The 22,092-nt window shown below is 49.9% G+C and overlaps 6 protein-coding genes across 6 annotated transcripts; 4 read left to right on the top strand and 2 right to left on the bottom strand.

Moving 5' to 3' along the window:
- Window positions 1–353: 353 nt before the first annotated feature.
- N7484_001986 (ATP-grasp fold subdomain 2) lies at window positions 354–8,222 on the top strand (the record flags this gene model as incomplete). The annotated part of the gene is made up of 12 exons (XM_057112406.1): window positions 354–750; window positions 882–2,792; window positions 2,846–2,933; window positions 5,808–5,938; window positions 5,993–6,114; window positions 6,171–6,314; window positions 6,368–6,750; window positions 6,801–7,011; window positions 7,058–7,656; window positions 7,705–7,736; window positions 7,788–8,080; window positions 8,139–8,222. The coding sequence occupies 12 exons, from the start codon at window positions 354–356 to the stop codon at window positions 8,220–8,222; spliced, it is 4,395 nt and encodes a 1,464-aa protein (XP_056977143.1).
- Window positions 8,223–8,698: 476 nt separating this feature from the next.
- N7484_001985 (uncharacterized protein) lies at window positions 8,699–9,286 on the top strand (the record flags this gene model as incomplete). Its single annotated transcript, XM_057112405.1, has 1 exon — window positions 8,699–9,286. One exon carries the CDS (start codon window positions 8,699–8,701, stop codon window positions 9,284–9,286), a length of 588 nt encoding a protein of 195 aa, XP_056977142.1.
- Window positions 9,287–9,801: 515 nt separating this feature from the next.
- N7484_001984 (SUMO family protein SMT3) lies at window positions 9,802–10,136 on the bottom strand (the record flags this gene model as incomplete). The annotated part of the gene is made up of 2 exons (XM_057112404.1): window positions 9,802–9,861; window positions 9,927–10,136. The coding sequence occupies 2 exons, from the start codon at window positions 10,134–10,136 to the stop codon at window positions 9,802–9,804; spliced, it is 270 nt and encodes an 89-aa protein (XP_056977141.1).
- Window positions 10,137–11,340: 1,204 nt separating this feature from the next.
- On the top strand, window positions 11,341–14,740 carry N7484_001983 (nucleoporin Nup84/Nup107 family protein; the record flags this gene model as incomplete). The annotated part of the gene is made up of 6 exons (XM_057112403.1): window positions 11,341–11,382; window positions 11,437–11,692; window positions 11,767–13,791; window positions 13,838–14,153; window positions 14,219–14,343; window positions 14,394–14,740. The coding sequence occupies 6 exons, from the start codon at window positions 11,341–11,343 to the stop codon at window positions 14,738–14,740; spliced, it is 3,111 nt and encodes a 1,036-aa protein (XP_056977140.1).
- Window positions 14,741–15,035: 295 nt separating this feature from the next.
- N7484_001982 (putative urea hydro-lyase/cyanamide hydratase) lies at window positions 15,036–16,170 on the bottom strand (the record flags this gene model as incomplete). The annotated part of the gene is made up of 2 exons (XM_057112402.1): window positions 15,036–15,244; window positions 15,630–16,170. 2 exons carry the CDS (start codon window positions 16,168–16,170, stop codon window positions 15,036–15,038), a joined length of 750 nt encoding a protein of 249 aa, XP_056977139.1.
- Window positions 16,171–17,429: 1,259 nt separating this feature from the next.
- On the top strand, window positions 17,430–21,760 carry pmcA (putative P-type calcium ATPase; the record flags this gene model as incomplete). Its single annotated transcript, XM_057112401.1, has 2 exons — window positions 17,430–20,426; window positions 20,477–21,760. The coding sequence occupies 2 exons, from the start codon at window positions 17,430–17,432 to the stop codon at window positions 21,758–21,760; spliced, it is 4,281 nt and encodes a 1,426-aa protein (XP_056977138.1).
- Window positions 21,761–22,092: the final 332 nt, after the last annotated feature.

Here is a 22,092-nt window from a genome sequence, read left to right as displayed (position 1 = left end):
AGTAAGTCTAGTCCCTTTGTCCGCTCCCTTCAACCCGAACCCGCATCCTCCAAAAAAAATGCCGCCAAATTTCAAAGTGGGGTCCGAGATGCCTAATATGGTTTACTACATTGTTGCATATAACATGTGCTTCGGGCCCCCAAGCTCATCATTTGACCTCTTCCGTTACCTTCCCCTTCTCTTTGATTCCTTTATCCCATCATTTCTACCCTGCAACTGAGGTAGCCTCAATGCCATCATATTACCTCCAAGATTGCCACTACTTCTACCGCACCGCTCTACGCCTCCTCTCCATCCCAACTTACCTTTCCTGCCGTTACGCTTGATCGGATCTAGTTCACATCACTAACACCATGTCCTATTCTAATGTGGCAGTCCGTTTTTTTACTGCGCCAAAGCCGCTCGGTAATACGATGGATCCTGACGCTAAATCATCAGATCCGTCTGGACACACGGTCATGAGACCGAATGTCTCGGCTGATCGACCTGAATCCGAAGCTGTGGAGATGCATAAGCCGAAGCACCAGGGCTTAACCTTCGCTAATCAGGATTCATTGCCCAAACTTCCTATTCCTGATCTGGAGGATACATGCCGCCGGCATTTGGAGGCTCTTGTTGCTTTGCAAACTCCCAGGGAACATGAGGATACCAAAGCGGCCGTTAGGGACTTTTTGAAGACCGATGGACCTGTTCTTCAAGAGAAGTTGAAGAACTATGCCTCTTCGAAAACGAGCTTTATTGAGCAATTTTGTGAGTTCCGATTAACGGGGTTGGAAAGAAGAAAAACTGATCTCTAGAAGGGTACGACTCCTACTTGAACTTTGATAGCTGTGAGCTGCCCATCTCTATTTGATTTTTGGAACACGACTGATCTTGGATAGCTGTCGTCTTAAATCTTAATCCGTTCTTCCTGTTGGAGGATGATCCAACCCCTGCTCGCAATAACCAAGTCACTCGTGCTGCATCCTTGGTTGTTTCATCCCTGGCATTTGTACGTGCGGTCCGAAAGGAGGAGCTTCCACCTGACACTGTACGGGGGACACCGCTATGCATGTATCAGTACTCGCGACTCTTCGGAACAGCACGCCTTCCCACCGAAAATGGCTGCGTCATCAGCCAAGATCCAACGGCAAAACACATCGTCGTATTGTGCCGGGGCCAATTCTATTGGTTTGATGTCTTGGACGACAATAGCGATCTCATTATGACTGAACGCGATATTGCGCTCAACTTGCATGTCATCGTGGACGATGCAGCCCAGACACCAGTTCAAGAAGCTGCTAAAGGCGCCCTGGGAGTTCTCAGCACAGAGAACCGAAAGGTCTGGTCGGGTCTACGGGATATAATGACCAAGGATCCTTCTTCGAACAATGCCGAGTGCCTCAATATCGTTGACACCGCATTATTCGTGCTCTGTCTCGATGACACCGAACCTTCAAACACCGGAGAGCTTTGCGCAAACATGCTGTGCGGTACGAGCGAGGTCATCAAGGGTGTGCAGGTAGGCACTTGCACAAACCGATGGTACGACAAGTTGCAGATCATCGTCTGCAAAAACGGAAGCGCGGGTATCAATTTCGAGCACACAGGCGTTGATGGACACACTGTTCTGCGATTTGCCAGCGATGTCTACACCGACACGATTCTCCGTTTCGCAAAGACAATCAACGGTCAAGCCCCAAGTCTCTGGACAACATCTAGCCCCGATCCAGCCAAACGTGACCCCCACAGCTTCGGAAACGTCTCTACTACCCCACGCAAGTTAGAATGGGACATGATGCCCGAGCTCAACATCGCCCTCCGTTTCGCCGAATCCCACCTCTCGGACCTCCTCCACCAACATGAGTTCCAAGTTCTCGACTTCGAAGGCTTCGGCAAGAACTTCATCACATCCATGGGCTTCTCCCCAGACGCCTTCGTGCAAATGGCCTTCCAAGCAGCCTACTACGGCCTCTACGGCCGCGTCGAGAATACCTATGAACCTGCGATGACAAAAGTCTTCCTCCACGGTCGTACAGAAGCTGTTCGCACCGTAACACCCGAATGTCTAGACTTCGTCCGCACATTCTGGGGCGACAACCCTGCCGAAAAAAAGATTGATGCCCTCCGCACCGCGACTCAGCGTCACACAGCTATCACAAAAGACTGTTCCAAGGGCCAAGGGCAAGACCGCCACTTATACGCATTGTACTGTCTGTGGCAACGCTCCTTCGATGACGGTCTCTTCCACGACAACAGCTCCGTCGAATACTCCAGCCCAAGCGAGAATCTAGAATCACCTAAACTCTCCGCGGTCTCGGACGACGGTTTGTCTTCCCCTGCCAGCGGCAGTAGCCGCGGCTACAGATCCGCTTCTCTACCCACACCAGCGATCTTCAGCGATGCAGGCTGGGATAAGATCAACAATACCATCCTGTCCACGTCTAACTGCGGAAACCCTTGTCTGCGCCATTTCGGCTTCGGCCCCACATCCGCCGACGGGTTCGGAATTGGGTACATTATCAAAGATGAAACTATTTCCTTCTGTGCGTCTTCGAAACACAGGCAAACAGCCCGTCTAATGCAGACACTCGAATCATACCTATTCGAGATTCGAAAACTTCTCCGCGCTGCAAACCGCAAAACGACTAGTCCCCGGACGAGCCGTGCCCGTGAGACAGAGGCACTAGCCGAACGCTTCCAATCTGATTCCCAGCGCCGAGGTAGAATAGTATATGGCGAAAACCGTGGTGCCGATACGCCTGCCACGACGACTGATAGTGCTGAAATGGATGATGATGGAATGGGCGGATGTGAGTACACCTTCTAACTGATGCTGTGGGATGGTAGACTGACTTGATTCTAGATGGATTCTTTGATGCTGGAATGCTGCTTCATGCGCTTAAAGGTGTAAGTGCTGAGCGGGATCATAGGGCTACGCCTGAGAAAAGGAGGTTCGTTGGGAAGAAATTGCATCTGAATGAGTATTGAGTTTTGTCTTTGGTTTGCCGGGTCTTTTGAAATATACTCCATCTATGAATGAAATGCTATATTGACGACGAAGCGTATATTTGATCTAAAATTAATGGCCTTTGAATTAGTCAATGGAATACTTTCGCAGGTTTGACCGAATCAAAGGTATAGTAGGCCCTGGATCAAGATCGAGACTTGGCATCTGTACAGGCTCCTGCTTAAGATTGCCTTGGCGCTTTTAATTGGTGGATCTGGATCCACTTCCCAGACCTGGGGTAATGCCATGCAGTTTCGAAAGACATTTTGTGGCTTGTGAAATAAATGAAAGACTAATTCTGGATAATGGACATGTAGAAAGCCACGCAGTTCAACGCGGAGAGAAGGCTCCACCTGGTTAAGGGAATAGCCCAGTGCAAACGTCATTAGTGGCGATCAGATCTCGCTGACTAAACTGCACAAGCGATTTCGGGAACTGGGGTTAGGCCGGGGAAGGAATTTCTAACCCCTGCGACGCGCCACTAATGTCATGTCAAACGAAGTGCACGATAGGAATTCTCTGTTCCTGATCAACTATGCCACACAGATCTTGTGTTTTGTGCTTGTGACACCCATTGTCTTCCTTCGGCTTTTTGTCCGATGGAAGCTCATGAGTGGGCTGGGCATTGATGATGGTAAGTATGCGACCGACACGTCACATCTCCAAGGCTACCCTTGCTAATTTATCCATGCAGCATCTTGTTTCATTGGATGGGTATGTCCGATCGCCAAGAACTAGCGCTTCCTTCTTGCTCACATGGATTACTAGCTCATTTTTATGGGGTATTGCACGAATGCCTTAATTTGTATGGCCGATCGCAGATCAACCCAAAATTTGGACCTTTGCTAACACCTTTTCAAGACGGATTCTCTGGATGCGCGACCCATGCCAGTGAATTGGGTGGGGATCAGTATGAACAATGCATTAAGGTGAAATGCCTCAAATATCCGTTATCAAGCTCCGTTCTAACCTTTTTTTTCCAGATCTCCTATGTTGCTACCGCTGTCTATGCTCCGACAGCATTGTTCGTGAAGATCAGCCTCATCACCATCCTGATCAGAGTTTTCCAGCCTTACTACCGAGCCATGGTATCATTATACGTCCTTCTTGGCACCGTCATCGGCTATTATACGATCATCACATTCATTAAGATCTTTATCTGCAACCCGCCTTCCGCATATTGGTCACAATCCGAAATACCGGACGCAACGTGCTTCAGCCAGCCAGGTGTTATTATTTCCGATTCGGTCATCGGCACCGTAACGGACGCTGCCATATTTGCCTTTCCAGTCGCTTTTACCTGTACGTTGCAGATGCCGATTTGGAAGAAGGTCAAGGTGATTGTTTTATTGGGGCTTGGTGGTGTGGCTGTGGCCTTTAGTCTCTACAGACTCGTGATTGGTGTCCACGAGAAAGATAATCCTGATTCAACTAGGATGTTTATGAAGTCGATCTTGACAGCGTGAGTCTTACCATACAATCGATCTGGGACTTTTTTACATTGATAGACGATTGATTCCTGTCACAGAAATGCCGAGGTGGGGTTTGGTTTGATTTGCGCCTGTCTCCCCGCTATCAACGTTCTTACGGGCTGGACTCGCCGGAACTCGCCCTCAGTCAAAGGTTATTTTAACAAACGCCGCAAAAATGACCAGCAATCGGGCCAAATTTACGATGGGCCTACATCGAACGACGATCAAAGTCGAAATCAGTTCGTTCACAGCCACTTGAGCAGCTGTGCACGTCGGGGCTCAACGGATTCCGCACAGCTCATCGCGAACCATGAAGAATTGGGAATGCCAGCTGGGGACAGCAATGATGGCATCATAAAAATGGTCTCTTTAAATCAGCATTGGGAGAATGCTTCACACAAGTTTGTGCTACCGAGATCTTGCGTGTGTGAATTTGGTCTTTGCTAACATCTTCAATAGTAATGAGGGAGCCCATCGCTCCGAAATTGTATAAATATTTAACCACCTTTACTTGAACATATATTCCTAATTTACATGAATAATCTTTCAAACTTTCGGTTGTATAATCTGTGGAGAATCTCGCCTTCGGCCTTGAGATTGATCATGACATAAGAGGGTGAACACGCCTTGTTCTTCATGACTGGAAAGCAGTGTTTAAGTTTGCTCAAGTCAATTTTTACTGAGGCTTCCGAGGCATGTTAGGTTAGCCATGGAAGGGAAAAGTAAATTGTTGTAGAAGGAGACTGGCAAGAGGTGACATGGGGTAGATTTTCTTCCTTGGTCTACAGACTAATTGGGTAGGGTGTCTATTAATAACAACCGCCAAAATTGTGTAGCAACTGAGCAGCATCCCTACTCTACGCACTGTTATTTTTAGAGCATAAGCCACTTCATATCACAGGGAATGTATCAATTGAATTTTCTTTCTGGTTCAATGTCGGTGTCACCGTGCCCCAGCACTTAGAACAATTACAGAGCCAACAACCCAAGCCGAGCCAAAAGCTCAAGACTGGAATGTTCTCAATTGAGTAGCTCATTTGATTGGCCATCATTCATCATACAGCCTGTCTAAACAATCTATATCTATGCATTTAGTACGAGATCGACTGGTTAAAACTTTAATGCCTGAATCGACAGGCGCATACGGAATCCTCGGTGCGGGGAAGCTCCGAGACCGGATATAGCCGACTTGGAGATCAAGAAGCCGACTTGACAGTTCACCTCGAAACCGGAAGCTTTGGGAACAGGCATATAAATCAGCTAACTATCAATTGGCTGAAAACAAATAGTCACTGCGTTGATCCCGCAGGAACCACTTCAATTATGCCTCTGCATCCCTTGCCAAGACGCGTACCCCAGACGGGACTGCGCTGGGCCCGGGGCTTTTCGACATCCCCGCGCCATGCCAAATATGCAGATACCCTTCCTAACCTCAAGATCGGAGCTCATACGAGAGTCTTGTTCCAAGGATTTACGGGTGAGAATTTTCAGATCCCAATGTGCATCTACTGCTTTGCTAACTTGCGCACAGGACGACAGGCGACCGCCAATGTCAAGGAGTCGCTGGAATGGGGCACCAAGATTGTGGGCGGCGTGAAGCCTGGAGTTGAAGGTGAACATCTGGGCCTTCCCATATTTCCCTCTGTAAAGGCGGTATGTGGAACTATTGGGCCTGTTTGAAAGGATGTGAACTGATGGTCCTTGTGTAGGCTCAAGCAAGAGCAAAGCCCGATGCATCTGCGATTTATGTTCCGGGAAACCAGACTGCAAAGGCCATTGAAGAGGCCATTGAAGCAGAGATCCCATTGGTAGTGGCTGTAGCTGAACATGTTCCTATTCATGACATTCTACGGGTAAGAGACTCTTGAAATTGACATCAGCAGACTCATTCTGACCACGATCGCAGATTCATTCTATGCTGCAAACCCAGTCCAAGACGCGTCTTGTCGGTGCAAACTGCCCGGGTATTATATCAGCCATTGGCAAGTGCCGTATCGGTTTCCAGCCCTTACCTTGTTTTGCTCCCGGTAATATCGGCATTGTGGCCAAGTCGGGCACTCTAAGCTATGAGACAGTTGCCTCGACTACCCGTGCTGGACTGGGTCAGAGTCTCTGTATTAGCATGGGCGGTGATGTGCTAGCTGGTACCAACTTTGTGGACGCCCTCAAGATCTTCGAGCATGATTCTGATACCGAGGGAATTATTCTTGTTGGTGAGATTGGTGGCACCGCTGAGATGGATGCGGCGGAATGGATTAAGGACTACCGACAGCGGACTGCCAACCCGAAGTGAGTCATTCATCCTCGTATCTTGGAAATCACTTGCTTACCATTACTAGGCCCATTATGGCTCTCGTTGGTGGCTTGGAAGCACCTCCAGGTCGGATTATGGGACACGCAGGTGCCTGGTGTGCGCCTGGAGAGCCGGATGCGCAGACCAAGTATCAGGCACTGGAACGTGCTGGTGCTGTCATGGTCAACCACCCAGAGAAGTTTGGCGAGGGCATGAAGACTCTTTTGGGTACTGGAGTGAGCAGACCCGGTACACAAGTAGGTTCATGAGCTGGCTGTTACTATATCTTGCTAATTCTTACAGTCCTTTTCAGCCACTGGGGCTCAACGGCGCGGCTTCCATACAATGAGACGTGTCAGTCCGATCGCGAGGCCGGCTCAGCAAAAGCGCAACCTCTACGTTAAGCAATTCCAGGCATTTGATATTCTAAAGCAGAAATATATTCCTGTCAACGAGCAAACGTCGCCCTCTGACGTGTCTGTGTCCATCTCGGTTGACCGTACTTCTTTGTCGCCGTGCATTGTCGCTTCACCCAATGCAGAGTTCAGCCATACCCAATCCCGCAAGTTTCCATTCAGCTACACCGAGACCAACTTGGAGAATAGCTCACTTGTCTCCGCCGTGGCTTCATATGTCGGCCTTCCCGAATCATCACACGGCATGCTCGCAAGCCTGGTTCAAGCCCTATGGAACATCTTCAAGGAGAAAGAGGCCTTCGTGCTGGAGACCCGAGTTGGAACCTCTGCCGATGGAATCTTGGAAGTGCGTGGCGCAAGGTTTGGTTTCGATGACGCCGCATTCCGAAGCTCAGGGCGCCAGGAAGAGATCCATTCCTTGCGGAACACTGCCGAGGAAGTCGCCGAGGAGGTTGAAGCTGAGAAGGACGGAATTGTTTATGTCAAGTGAGTCTTCCCGAACTCTTCACACAAGGCAGTGCTAACAATAGATAGGCTGGAAGGAGAAGGTAGCATTGGTACACTCGGTAGGCTTATCAACCCCATTCAACCTCTGATTCAGCTAACAAGTTTGATAGTGAACGGGGCGGGACTTGCCATGAATACGGTCGATGCCCTCAGTATTCACGGTGGCCACTGTGCCAATTTCCTTGACACTGGCGGCAAGGCTACTTCCGAGACGGTCAAGTCGTCATTTCGAATTATCTGTTCCGACCCCCGCGTGAATGCAGTCTTCGTCAACATCTTCGGTGGCTTGACACGATGCGACATGATTGCCGAGGGGATCATCTTAGCATTCCGGGACTTGAACATGCAAGTGCCTGTTGTGGTGCGACTGCGTGGAACAAACGAGGAGCTTGGGCAGAAGATGGTATGTCTTGCAGACGAAGACTCCACGTCAACGCTTCATTTGACTAATGCTGTTACAGATTGCCGAGAGTGGGCTTCCTCTCCATGCTTTTGATGGATTTGAAGAAGCAGCGAAAAAGGTCATCGCCCTTGCTCAGAAATAAATGGGGCTTTGGTAAGTATACAATGTATAGTCCAACGTATGTTGGAGATATTTCTAGATAGATTCGATAGAGAGAGTATGTAGATCAGATACTCGATGGAATCGGCAATGTGCCACGAGCTCCTAGCCGAGGCAGTCTTGTGAATTTACATCAAACCGCGAGTGTTTCGGACAACTGGACCTAAACCCAATAATCAAATCCTGCTTTAGGCCTCGGGGACCCATGTGATGCCTCCCGCCTCAGGCAGCATCACCCGAGTTGGTCTAGCCCCGACACTTCTCCACGATTGACCAAGGTTGCGCTAGTGGCTCTGACGCCATCACCTATAATTGTCTTTTACTTGCAACAAATTCTTCCCTTGTTTCCGAAATATATATAGAGAAACAAATCTATATACAAATTCACGACCCCACACGAAACCCCTGCTTAGCACAATTCCAGCTCGATATTCCGCTCCGGCCCATCTCAACCCCACCATGTCTGATCCGCGAATCGAGCTGGAGCACACACTTCGCGATCTATCGATTGGCGGGAAAGGGCCGGTGAAAGATATTTCACGACCTACGGTGAAAGGCCTTTCGACGCCGAGCTCGGCTCCATCCACTGCAAAGCCAAAGTCAACTAAGAAAGCTAAAGAGGTTGTCGCGGATTCCTGGGAAGACGACGCCGATCTCTCGGATGATGAGTCTGTTTCTGCTGCATCACCATCGCTCCTTTCTCCTACTTTGAGTACTTTGAGTACGGAGGGACCACTTGATCCCCCGCCAACACCTATTTCGCCACAAACTTCGCAACCTTGGGGTGCCGTGAGCGTAGGTTCTCCCTCTGCTGGCTGGCAGGGCAGTTCTGGTCCAGCAAAGCGCCCGGAGAAGCAGACCGCTGTTGCTGGGAGACTTATCGCTGGTGCGCTGGGTATTCGGGCGCCTAAGCGGACAGAGGAGCAGCGGGCTTATGATCGGGCGGTGAAGGAGCAGGAGATTAAGAGGCGGAATCGCGAGCGTGAAGAGGCAGCTAAAGCCAAAGAGGATGAGGAGAAGTTGAAGGCATCTGTTTGGACAGACTAAGTCATCGCGTTTCTTGGTTGAGTTGATCATATTTCTTCTTGTTTAATTTAAATGGTTACGGGGCTCTGTGTTTAATACATACTCCAACTGTATATATGTGATCTACATGGCGCTGGAGCCAGCTTCAGATGAACATGGGCGTTTAGTGATTTGTTCTTTGACGATACCTGTCTAGAGCTGGAGCAGACTATCAGCTTAGCTGAGATTAATAGGGAATAGCTCAACGGAGCACATTGCTGTGATATACAGCGACTTTTATCTCCAATATATGGAATTAGTGGTTGTTTTAAAAACCATATGATTTCATCCCATAGTATGTAGCGCATCCCAATCACCGGATGTGTTCTGAAAATCGTTGAATCGTTAACCCACAACATTAAGAATTCTTTGCGAAGAACTCTCCATGACATCGCCATTCGAGTCATCGTCCATCTCGTATGCTCTGGGGCATGTGAACAAAGGGCCACAAGGGCAAGACAGTTCACCCGAGAGCACCTCAAGAAAGTATAATTTCCTTAATAGCCTCCAATTTGCTCCTGGTGCACCTCCAGGGTATCACCGTCGGCCATATCAAGCTATATTGCATCATAATGTCAGAATATCTTATCCATAGTTTCAAGGCTTGGGAGGGTATACATACACCATCGGGAGTATCATCGGGGCGCACACGGGTGCCATCAAACAAAAACCGAACAGTGGCAATCTGCTTTCCTTGGCGATCACAGAAAGCATCCATGAGCTTCTTCAATGGGGTAGAGCGCTTAATTTTGAAGAACACTTCATTATTGTTGTCTGTCACCTTGATGTTAAGGTGCTCGACTGGAGCAGCGGCTTGCTCTCCCTCGGACATCTTGAAAATAAAAAGGCGGTTGCTGGCTGGCTGTCAGGGAATGAATCGCAACAGAGCAGGCGCGGGGTGCTTACTCGGTAGGTGAAACGAAAAGAAATGAATGTAGATGGCGGTCCCGTAGATCTGGTTCTCTGAGATATGTTAGATTGGGGCGATGACAATGCGGGGGCAGTTTGACTTACAGGAACACGAAATTGCGAGAGTTAGAAGGGAAAGGAAAGGGAAGCGGAGGAGTGGAAGAGGCAAGAGAGAGATATCAACGGCAGAATCTCGCCCCACGAAGGCGGAGAATCTATTTTGCGTCACACCTGTTGGAAGCCGCTTTCGATGAGCTTCCTTCCTGGTTTTTGTTAATTGTTTGCCAGGAAAAGAAGTCCGGAACAAAAGATTTACAAATGGTAGGGTTGATTAATATTGCCAATAAAGTATCTGTGGACTAATACGTTCCTGCAGGGGGATTTAAAGCAAGATCTGTCGCACGATACGCCGTGTCATCCGCGAGCCGTATGCCTGGTTCCTCCTTCGGACAGTCAAAGAACTTCATGCTGACCATTCTAGTGTGCTATCCAAAGTATACACACGTCCAGAGATATGTATTTTGAGCTTGCCACATGCTAATGAAGCCATGTAGATTGTCTGAACAAGAATTCCTGGCAGGAGCATAAATGTCAGGCCCAGATTGACGCCCTCTACGAATGTTGCAACGCTTTCTACCAGGAGCGAGGGGACCAGGCTTCAGTGGTGAGCTGCCCTAAAGCAAACCTACTACGGTTGAAGATGAGACAGCGGGCACAAGCAGCAGAGAAGGAGCAGAAATGATTAGAGGGAATTTTGTTTGATTTTTCGCAATGTAAATAAGATGGCATTGGCATGTACCAGCCCCTTCCAAGCTAAGCTCCCATCAGAGGGAACTAGACTATTTGTAAGGACTGGCAGGTTCTTCTAAGACAATCTTGAGCACGCAGAGAGGCCTCAAGGACCTGAACAAACATTGAATGGATTCGTTCCGAGACTCTAATGAAAGCCTATAGACATTTGTGGAAAAAAAAAGAAAAAAGTGAAAGGAAAAAAAATTGTGCTCTTTAAATACTAGATCCCGTGCCGACCAAGCTAAACCACTTTGGGGCGAACGCGCTCTCAGCCAAAAGAGACAAACATGAATGCTTCCCTTTTCTCTTCCATCAACAACAGGAGCTAACGCATCATGGCTCCCCTCACAAGGTCTTCGCGTACCTTGCGGTCGCAGGTTTGTTTCGCTATATGTTACTCTTCAATTTCTTCTCACTAACACCTTGATCAGGTTCCACCTGCGCCCAAGACATCAGAAATTATTAACATCGACGAGGACGACGAGGAGCGCATGGATGAAAACGGCATCTCTGAAAATGAAGAGGAGCTAGACGACGGAACTGAGGAAGAGACAGAAGAGGATGAGATGGACGAGATGGATGAGGAGATGGACGTTACCAATGGCGATATTTCGGAGACTGGATCCGCTTTCCCAGTTTTGGAGCCCAGTCTGAAGTCTATGATGGGCTTGACAGGCAGAGCTCAAGGTATGTCATAGCTGGCTCCTTCGCGATTCCTCCTTGCCTTGCCGCTAAAAAGGAAGTTTTGGCTCATTGATTAGACTCGCCTCAGCTGTTCACCGCTGCGGGCGCACAGGAAGCTCTCCATCCACTCCGCCGCACTGCGGATCGCGTTACTCGCCAAATCGAGGCGTATGCTGATAAGCTGGACCAATTCAAGCGAAAGAATTCCACCGATGAGTTCCAGAGCATTCAAGCTGCCTACAAACTAGTTGAAAGCTACCGGGATCTTGCACAAAATGGAATCCAAGACCTAGTCAAACAGCAAACCCTCAAGCGCGCAAAGACCGGATTCCGACAGAGCAATGGGAATGATGCAAAGGATGACGAGGATGTGATGCGCTTGCAGTATGAGGCTGATACCTGGCGCCTGCTTCTCAATCTCATCAGTATCGATGACCCGGCCAGTCGCGCCAGCTTCAAAGAAGGGCAACAAACGGCATTCCAGAACCTTCACCGATACTCGTCAGATCGCGAAATCTGGGAGGAATTCCTTGCTGCTGATGGGTATGCTTTGGAGTGCGTTCTTGCGATGAGATGGCTGGAGGAGACGGCGAAGACCGGACCTCAGGATTTGGACGTTTTGATCGCCGACATGGAAGCGCAAGCGGAAAGAGGCCAGGGTCTGTGGGCTCACGGATGGCTGTTCACTAAGGAAGCTATCAAGGGACACAAGCGACTGCGTGCTTGGCCACAGCCATTGGAGCCAAATGACCCCAGTGTCTCACGCTCTTTGTTAAGCAACGACCGGCAACGACCCTTGGTGACGCAGCTAGACCCAGATGCCCTTACCCGGCAGAAGCAGGACCTACAACCCCAGGACGAGTTCTTTGAGCGAGCTACATGGATGACTTGCTGGAAGATGCTGAGACAGGGCGAGAACTGGACCAAGATTCGAGAATGGGCACAAGCCCGCCTCGAGAGCTGGAGGGCTGTCAGTCTTTGCGGTTCTAGTGTCGATACACACACTGCCAAAACCCGAACACCCATTGACGATGGGATGACCCGATTGATGAACAGCCACTCCCACGACTCATGGCGTGCTGCTTGCTCTGCTCTGACACGCAACCCTGACACAGATGAGTTCCAGCGGGCCGTATATGCTCTGCTCTGTGGTGAATCTGAGCCCGCCACCACGGCCTGCAGCACCTGGGACGATTTCCTTTACGTGTATTTCAACCGGGTTGTGCTTTCACGCTACCGTGGCTTCTGTAATCAGTTCCAGCACAAGCTCAGCCATTCTCCTACATCCCCTGTCACATTCAAGCCGGAGCCAGCCGGTCATGCCGATCTGCAGAAGTTCATCGAGTACTTGCGAGGCAATGAGCGAGTCGGTTTTGAGTCGCGTAATCCCTTCCGCAATCTCCAGGCTGCAATTCTCAGCAAGGGCTATGACTCTTACTTTTCATTATTTGCAACGGCAGTCTCTCAAATTAACGTCAAGCACTATGGGGCATCCTCTATTGTTCCTGCTGTGAATGGCTTACCAGTGGATGAATCGTTCCTCATCGCCGCAGATGACGACGAGGCCTTGAAAATGGCCGCTCATGTTTATCTTGTTGTGAAATCCATTGGGTATGCTCCTGTCGACACTCAATTCTATGAAACGGCTTCTGTCATAGTGGCAGGATACCTTTCCAACCTGGAAGAAAGGGGTCTATATGACCTTATCCCTCTTTATGCTTCTCTCCTCCCAACAGACATGTGTCACAGTGTTTTCTCAAAGATTTTGATTGAGATCACCGACCCCCATGATAGAAAGCAGCAAATTCGGCATATGCAAAAGCACGGTATTGATGTTGCAGCTGTTCTTGACGCTCAATGGTCGTGGCTTAGCGCTGGTGTTTCTTCAATTGAACATTCTAGTAGTGTCACTGGCTACTCCCGGGTCGTGCGGCGACCGGACGGCACACGAGTACTGATGCCGCCGAAGAAGGATTTGATCGGTACTTCTATTGCAGATGAGGATGAGAAGATGATTCGCAGTCTGGAGTGGCTTCGCTCCGCTGGCGGCCAGTGGGATAAGATCTGCAAGCTTGGAGCTTGGCTCTACCGCAAGCTCTTCGGTAGGTTTCTTCTCATATCTGCCTGCTCATTTACTAACATTTGTAGTCGCTGGTAAACTTGCTGCCGCTCGTGAGTTGAGCCACCGGATGAATTTGTCGAATGTGTCACAGGAAACATTTGGCCTGGATATCTTTGAATTCCCAACCCTTGAACAACTGCCGCCAGCCGATTCTACGCCGTCTAGCCCGTCGAAATCCAAGAGAAATAGCCTTCACCGTCGGAGCCTGTCCAGCAGCAATGGCATCTTAAACAGCGATGGCAGTGCTTACCAAAAGGCTACTCGGATGTACAACCTTGAAACTCTGGCCCTTGGATTCGATGCTCTGGAACAGTTCGCTCTTGCCTACGACCAAATCTCGAAGTAAGTATATCTCGGTTGCGATTTGAAGAAAAAAGGAGAAAAAAAAAATCTAACGGCCATTTTAGGACCAAACGGCGGAGAGATTCCGGTACGGTCAAGGATTCTCTGCTAGATTTAGCGGCCTTGTTAGAGGAAGTGGAGACCAATGTGGGCTTGGTCGTAGAGGAGTGGCTTGTCAAAGCTACTGATGGTCAGTCTTTTCCTCCAATCAAAGCGTCCACCTTGCTAATATCATTACAGCCGAAGAGGAAAGCGATTATGAATATATTCGCCAGACTTATCTTCCTGACTTGATTCTGGATTACCATAACGCTCTTTACTACGCCAGCCATTCTCTTGAAAAGCCCTTCCTGCTCACACAATGTATGACGGTGTCAATTTGGGTCGCCAGCACCCCGCACCTGACCCGGAGCTTTACCAAGTCGAAACGTATGGCTGAGCTCATGGATGCCTTGGCCTTGTCCAGCAAGGCTATGGTTCTCACCGACCCGAAAGACGACCGTGTCTACGACAATGGGCAGACATTGGGCATCTGGCGCGTTAGTGGGCCCGAGAACGATGAGGCTGTGTTCGAGCCACGCAAGTGAATTGTGTGACTGTAATCATGTGTGTACAATTAGCAGGTGCCCAGGCGGCAAGCAAGGGACAAACTCTAGGCCCGGACAGTGAAATGAGTGGGCAGGATTTATTTACGTATGGGATTTAGAATTTACAATGCATCGATCACAGCAATTTGCCATGGTTATTAAGCTCGTCATTTCTTTTCTCGTAATGCATTTTGTAATGAGTTTTATGCCTCGTATGTTGCTTTTACTCATCAAGTTAATCCCGTTTACTCCGAAGACCCTCGGCAAGTCGAAAAGTTTGCCAATCTGCAACAAATCACTCATATGGCTCCATCAACGTATTTCCCAGCACTTTCGCCGGGAATGCTTCCTCCCCTAGCGCGGTCGTGTGCGCCCACGGCTTCAATCCGTTCTCCCGGCGGATCGTCGCAGCGAAACACCCGCTCCATTGGTAGCGCGGGAAGTGCGCACAAACGTCCTTGATCGTATCCGGATGGACAAGATCGGCATAAGAGCCGGTGTTATCTAAGAGCCGAAAAATAGACGATCAGTCCATAACTCCACTCTAGCAGGAGAAAAAAACTCTAATCACCAGGTGATATGATAAAAGATGAAGAGATATAGAGGGTAGACAAGATATGTCGGTCACGCTAGGACTCATGACATATGAAATGACGCATCATTTAGGTAGAGAATCCACCTAGCGTTGTAACATCATGGACCCATTCATCGGCTAACAAGTTCTAGTGCAGATAGATGACCCGCTTTGATGTCCCGAATAGGGAAAGCAAAAGACCAAGAAAACACCAAGAGTGGCAGTGCAGTACTACCTCTGGATGTCTCCATCGGCATTGATAGCGGTAGCGGTAGCGCACACCGGGATAAGGTTAAGTTTTCGGACCTCACTCACCAAAGATTGTCGCGAGTTGCAAAAGCTGTCCCACAGCTGTAATCTTCCCAACCTCGCACAGGTCCTGATGCCGGATGATAGCCTCCGCCACAGACTCCGCCTGCTCTCGCGGCGCGGCGGACCCACTAGTGCCACCTTTACTATCTTGCAGTAGCTGCAGCGCCAGGAACCCGCCAAAGAACTCAAAGCTCAGGTGGGTGGCGTGAAGGTTTGTATCCGTCGTGCCGATGTCGTGCAGCACACAGGCGAGGAAGTATGTCTCGTCCGAGAAGGCCCAGTCTTCGAAAGCGAGGCGGTGCTTCTTGATTGCGAGACCGAAGTGGTATACGCGCAAGGAGTGATTGTAGGTTGCTTCGGGCAGGTGGATTTGTGCGTATTCGTTGATGCGTTGCGCTAGAGCCGTGGTGGGGATGGGGGTTTCGCTGACGGGGATTGGGGGTGGGTTTGCGTGGAGGCGTGGGTATGCTTGCGTTGAGGTTAGAAGGACAGTGGCCGAAGCCGGGACGGCTGTGAAGCCGTAGTCCTTGATTGGGTTGGTCATTGTAATCCTATTCTTTGACGGTGAGCTGCTTGGATGTGGATGTGATGACGGATGACAATTCCCGGCACTTTGAGTTTTTGAGGCGATTTATATCCGGAGTATTTCCCATGTGCTTACGGTCTATGACTTAATCCATATTGGGTGTAGTTGGGGTACATGAGACATAATCCGAGTGGTACAGTCAGATATAGAGCTTCTAAAGGTCTCTGCTAGGTGTTGCACTCGCAGCTTCTAGTATCACATCCATAGAGTTATTGCAAGGGTGGTTATGTCCTTGCTGAGGCTACTCAGCACACGTATATTAACCGATATATTGCTAGGGGGTTTCTCCGACTGGACCCACGGTATATAGCTTAGATATCACGGGAGTGATAACATGGATATTGCATATGAATTGGGCAAATCACGCATGGCTTGTACCCAGTGCTTCGTAGACGCCTCGTCTAAGCTCGACTTGGGTATCTACAGTAGGTGGAATAAACTTCACAAAGGCCAAGTGGATCCAATGCGCTGCATATTTGGGACGTCATCTCCAACCAACGGTCGAGAAAAGTTCGACAGGATGGGGAAACATTAAACAGCGGCCCCTATTCGCCCCCCCTTGGGCCTCCGCAGTCCCGATCCCGGATTTGCTTGGCGACTGAGGCAGTGCAAAATGGCGTATCGCCTCCCTTCGTGCTCCGCCGGGTTTCCGTCCATTGTCGGGTCTTCTTGTTCGAATCCCCTCGATTATTCCCCTCTCCTTAGCGCCTAAGCGAAGGGCATTCAGGACGTTTATCTGTTGATATCTCAGAGCCGACAGATCATTCCCCCACTGGGGCTGTGCTAGAAAAGTGGACCCAAATCTGCAAGAGCGGGTATAGGAAAACAAAGACAATTATTGGCAAGAAGTCGAGACCCGTGTGGATCTAAGGGGCTTTTGGTCGTCTTTTGCTGTCAATCTGTGGTGTGGCGTGTAGGAGAGAAGTCTAAACTCTCTCTCTGCTTCCGGCCAACTCACACCTCCTTTCTACCCTTTCCTCCCCCCTGGGTTTCGAATTTGTGACTTCATCACTCCCCTCGATCCTGACTTTCGATTCTGGGCCCATGGAACCTAGAACTTTCCAGCAGCTCTACACCGATTCAAGCTCGACTTGAGTTACAACCCAGACGACAACCCATCTACATTGCCGGATTTGCCTACCCCATCCATGCAACGACCATCAGCCACTTTCAAGGTGCCGCCCGCATAAACGGTGATCGGTTCAACTACTATCATCATGTCCGAGCCGCATCGAAATGGCGAAGAGTCTGCCCAAGGCGCGACACCCTTGCGTAGAGAACGAGCACCCACAATCACCATCGATACCTCCGCGGTAAACTCCCCCGACGCCAGCGATTACCCGGTTCAACTTCTCTCGACTCCGCCCCAGCCATCGCTCAAGCTCTCCACGGATACCGTCGAGTCGGATACAAATGCTCTTAGCAGTCCCAGCAATGTCTCCCCAACAGACATGCGATGCAGCGCGTCCATCCGTTCCAATGCCTCGTCAGAAGCCCGGGATCGTGAACGAGACGACCGGCCAACCTCGCCCCATAATATCTCATCCCCAAACAAGACCAAGACACCCGAGGTCCATTCGAATTTCCTGTCGGTACCTGGAACACGGTCTCGCGGCAATTCGTTGGAATCGGAGGATACCAGCCAGTCATTAAGCACTTATGGCGGAGATACTTATGTGTCCACTGCGTCTCACGGCTCACGATCTGATCTTATTAAGAAAAATGCCAACGTCGACGATGAGGATGCGCTTACCCCGGATCCAGGCCGAGAAAGCGAGTTCGAGGTGGAAAATAACAAATTCGCCTTCTCTCCTGGCCAGTTGAACAAATTACTCAATCCCAAGAGTTTTGCTGCATTTCGTGCGCTCGGTGGATTGCGTGGTTTGGAAAAGGGGTTGCGCACTGACGCGCAGAGCGGTCTTAGCGTGGACGAGACGACACTCGAAGGTGCTGTGAGCTTCGAGGACGTTACCACTTCCAGCCCTGCGACGAAGGCATCCTCACCGACAGCGCCCCCGCCTGGTAACTCTTCGATTGTTACAGAATCAGACCAGTCATTTGGGGACCGACGACGGGTATATGGCACTAATGTCTTACCAGAGAGGAAGCTCAAGACAATTTGGGAGTTGGCATGGATTGCTTACAACGACAAAGTGCTGATTCTACTGACGATCGCCGCTATCATCTCTCTTGCTGTCGGTATCCCGCAATCCCTGCACCCCACGAATGGAGAACCAGGCGTGGAATGGGTCGAGGGCCTGGCAATTCTGATCGCCATTATCATTGTGGTAGTAGTGGGTGCAGCAAATGACTGGCAGAAAGAACGACAGTTTGCCAAGCTCAACAAGAAGAAGGAAAACCGCCTGGTCAAGGTAATTCGATCTGGCAAGACAGCTGAAGTCTCGATCCATGACCTCGTTGTCGGAGATGTCATGCACCTGGAGCCAGGCGACATGGTTCCAGTCGATGGTATTTTGATTGATGGCCACGACGTCAAATGTGACGAATCTTCAGCTACTGGAGAATCGGATATTTTACGGAAAACTCCTGGTGATGAAGTCTACCGAGCTATCGAGCACCACGAAGATCTCCGAAAAATGGATCCGTTTATCATTTCCGGCGCAAAGGTATCCGAGGGCGTGGGCAAATTTCTGGTCACTGCGACAGGTGTGAATGCCACCCATGGCCGAACTTTGATGTCCCTCCAGGAGGAAGGTGAAACAACTCCATTGCAGACTAAGCTCAACAAGCTGGCCGAGTACATTGCCAAGCTTGGTCTAGCATCTGGATTGCTGCTGTTTGTTGTCCTTTTCATTAAGTTCCTGGTTCGATTGAAGGACATTGAAGGCGGTGCCGATGCGAAGGGCCAGGATTTCCTGCAGATTTTCATCGTCGCCGTGACCATTGTCGTTGTTGCTGTTCCCGAAGGATTGCCGCTGGCGGTGACACTCGCTCTCGCTTTTGCGACGACAAGAATGATTAAAGATAACAATTTGGTCCGTTTCCTCAAGGCTTGTGAGACCATGGGAAATGCGACGACTATTTGCTCCGACAAGACTGGAACCCTAACCGAAAATAAAATGAGCGCTGTTGCTGCTACTCTGGGCACTACGTCTAGGTTTGGAGATAAATCTACAGACCCGGCCACTGAACAGTCTGGGGATGTGTCCGCCGCAGAATTTGTTGCAACACTCTCGCCCTCGGTCAAAGATCTTCTTCTCAAACACATTGTTTTGAACTCCACTGCCTTCGAAGGAGAGCAGGATGGTGTCAACCAGTTTATTGGATCCAAGACAGAGACTGCGCTGCTTCATTTTGCTCGCGAACATCTTGGAATGGGGCCGCCTGCCGAGAGTCGCGCTAGCACGAAACTTGCGCAGATGTTTCCCTTTGATTCCAGCCGCAAGTGCATGGCTGTTGTGATTCAACTGGAGAACGGTAAATACCGCATGCTTGTCAAGGGTGCTGCAGAGATTTTGATGTCCAAATCGACTCGAATCATCCGAGACCCAACTGCAGAGTTGTCCGAGGTACCCATTACCGAGGAAAATCGCAACACTTTGGACACCATCATGACAAATTACACATCTCGATCCTTGCGTTGTATCGCTCTCGTTTACCGGGACTTTGAACAGTGGCCCCCTCGTGGGGCCGCGACTCAGGAAAGTGACCGCAACATGGCTGTCTTTGAGTCCATCTTCAAAGACATGTGTCTCTTCGGTTTGTTCGGTATTCAGGATCCCGTTCGGGCTGGTGTTGCGGAAGCCGTTCACACCTGTCAGCGTGCGGGCGTCTTTGTTCGCATGGTAACTGGCGACAACATCAATACGGCCAAAGCCATTGCCCAGGAATGTGGTATCTACACACCCGGTGGTATTGCCATTGAGGGTCCTCAATTCCGCAAGCTGAGCTCGAAGCAAATGAATCAAATTATCCCGAGACTGCAGGTCATTGCACGATCGAGCCCCGAAGATAAGAAGATTCTTGTGAACCAACTCAAGAAGTTGGGTGAGACTGTCGCTGTGACCGGAGATGGTACCAATGATGCCCAAGCTCTCAAAAACGCCGATGTCGGTTTTGCGATGGGTGTTACTGGTACTGAAGTTGCTAAGGAGGCATCAGATATTATCCTGATGGATGACAACTTTGCGTCCATTGTCAAAGCTATGGCTTGGGGTCGCACGGTCAGTGACGCGGTGAAGAAGTTCCTTCAGGTATGCATACCCCAGATGCTTTTAATTTCACGGTTGCTAATAATGTCTAGTTCCAAATCACTGTCAACATCACGGCTGTCATCCTCACCTTCGTGTCTGCAGTTGCTAGCAGCTCAGAGGACTCTGTTCTTAGTGCGGTTCAACTGTTGTGGGTCAACTTGATCATGGACACCTTTGCCGCCCTTGCACTTGCAACGGATCCCCCATCCCCATACGTCCTCGACCGCCGACCTGAGCCAAAATCGTCTCCACTTATCACGGTTACTATGTGGAAAATGATCATTGGACAAGCGATCTATCAATTGGTGGTGACTTTTGTGCTGAACTTTGCTGGTCAATCCATATTTCCCTGGAATGATGATATCATGCAGACGGTTGTGTTCAACACTTTTGTCTTCATGCAAATTTTCAACCAGTACAACTCTCGCCGTATTGATAACAAGCTCAACATCATGGAAGGAATTTGGCGAAACAAATGGTTCATCGGCATCCAAACCATCATCATTGGAGGTCAAGTCTTGATCATCTTTGTTGGTGGCCAAGCGTTTTCGGTCAAGCGTCTCGATCAAGGAAGCCAGTGGGCTGTCAGCTTAGTTCTTGGTGCCATCTCACTGCCGATAGCCGTTGTCATCCGTCTTATTCCCGATTCATTCGCTAGCAAACTTGTCCCGCACTTTTGGCACCGTAAGAAGGCTGGTCCTGAGCTTGTTGTTTCAGACGAGGACCGTCGCTACGAGTGGAACCCGGCTCTGGAGGAGATTCGTGATCAGCTTGCATTCATCAAGACTGTTCGTGGTGGTCGCTTGAGCCATATTCGACACAAGCTTCAGCATCCGCAGGAACTCCTCCCTCGGTCTCGGAGCGGTTCTCGGTCTCGGGAATCTTCGGCTCCACCCACGCCAACCGGTGATGATAACGGAAGCCCGCCTCCTATGCCCGCAACCCCGGAGTCTCGCTCTCGGCGCAATACCCGCTCCCGATCCAACTCGACGTTTGGACCTGCCGCTGCCATGGCTGGTATCGTGGCCGGTAGTATCGCCGGATGGTCGCCTATTGAACGAGGTCACGAAGATGGCGACTCCATGAGCTTCCCAAATATGGATGGTCATGGTGGCTTGGATGGTCAGCAGGGCATTGAAGTTCATCCTGATACGGCTGCCGATGACCGTGTTTTGGGCGAATACTCTGTAACCTCCAAGACCCCGCCGAGTCAAAATCCAGACCTGACCCCTTTCTTTGAACACGCTCCCACAACGGATCGAGCACCATCAAGTCGCGGCCGTCGATCTCTTTCTCAGCGCTCTCGATCGAGTCTGAGTCCATCCCAGGTATAGGCCGGGATTTTTACGCATCTAAAATAAAAAAGCGCATATGCGCGGGCGGCGTTGGTGTTCTCTCTTTTCTATTACCATATACCTGGCCTCCAATTGTTTGTTTCTCTCATCTGTTACGGTCGATTTCCTTATTATTGGATCCACTTAAACTTGGTCTTGTACTTTTGCTCTCCGAGGTTTAATTTAGCATGTGGCGTCGCGTCAGCTCCCCATAGACCGTTCTCTTGCATGGTTCCTATCAGCATTCACAGGGACTGCTGGGTTCTCTTTTTGTGAAATATCTAGGCGCATACAGGACAGGGTCGTCAATTTTGCTTATTGTCTTTCCTTGT

Source organism: Penicillium longicatenatum, assembly GCF_028827895.1.
Source record: "Penicillium longicatenatum strain IBT 33135 chromosome Unknown contig_1_segment0_segment0, whole genome shotgun sequence".
NCBI lineage: Eukaryota > Fungi > Ascomycota > Eurotiomycetes > Eurotiales > Aspergillaceae > Penicillium > Penicillium longicatenatum.
Note: the sequence above shows the minus strand (reverse complement) of the source record. Positions and strands in the feature narration are given on the sequence as shown.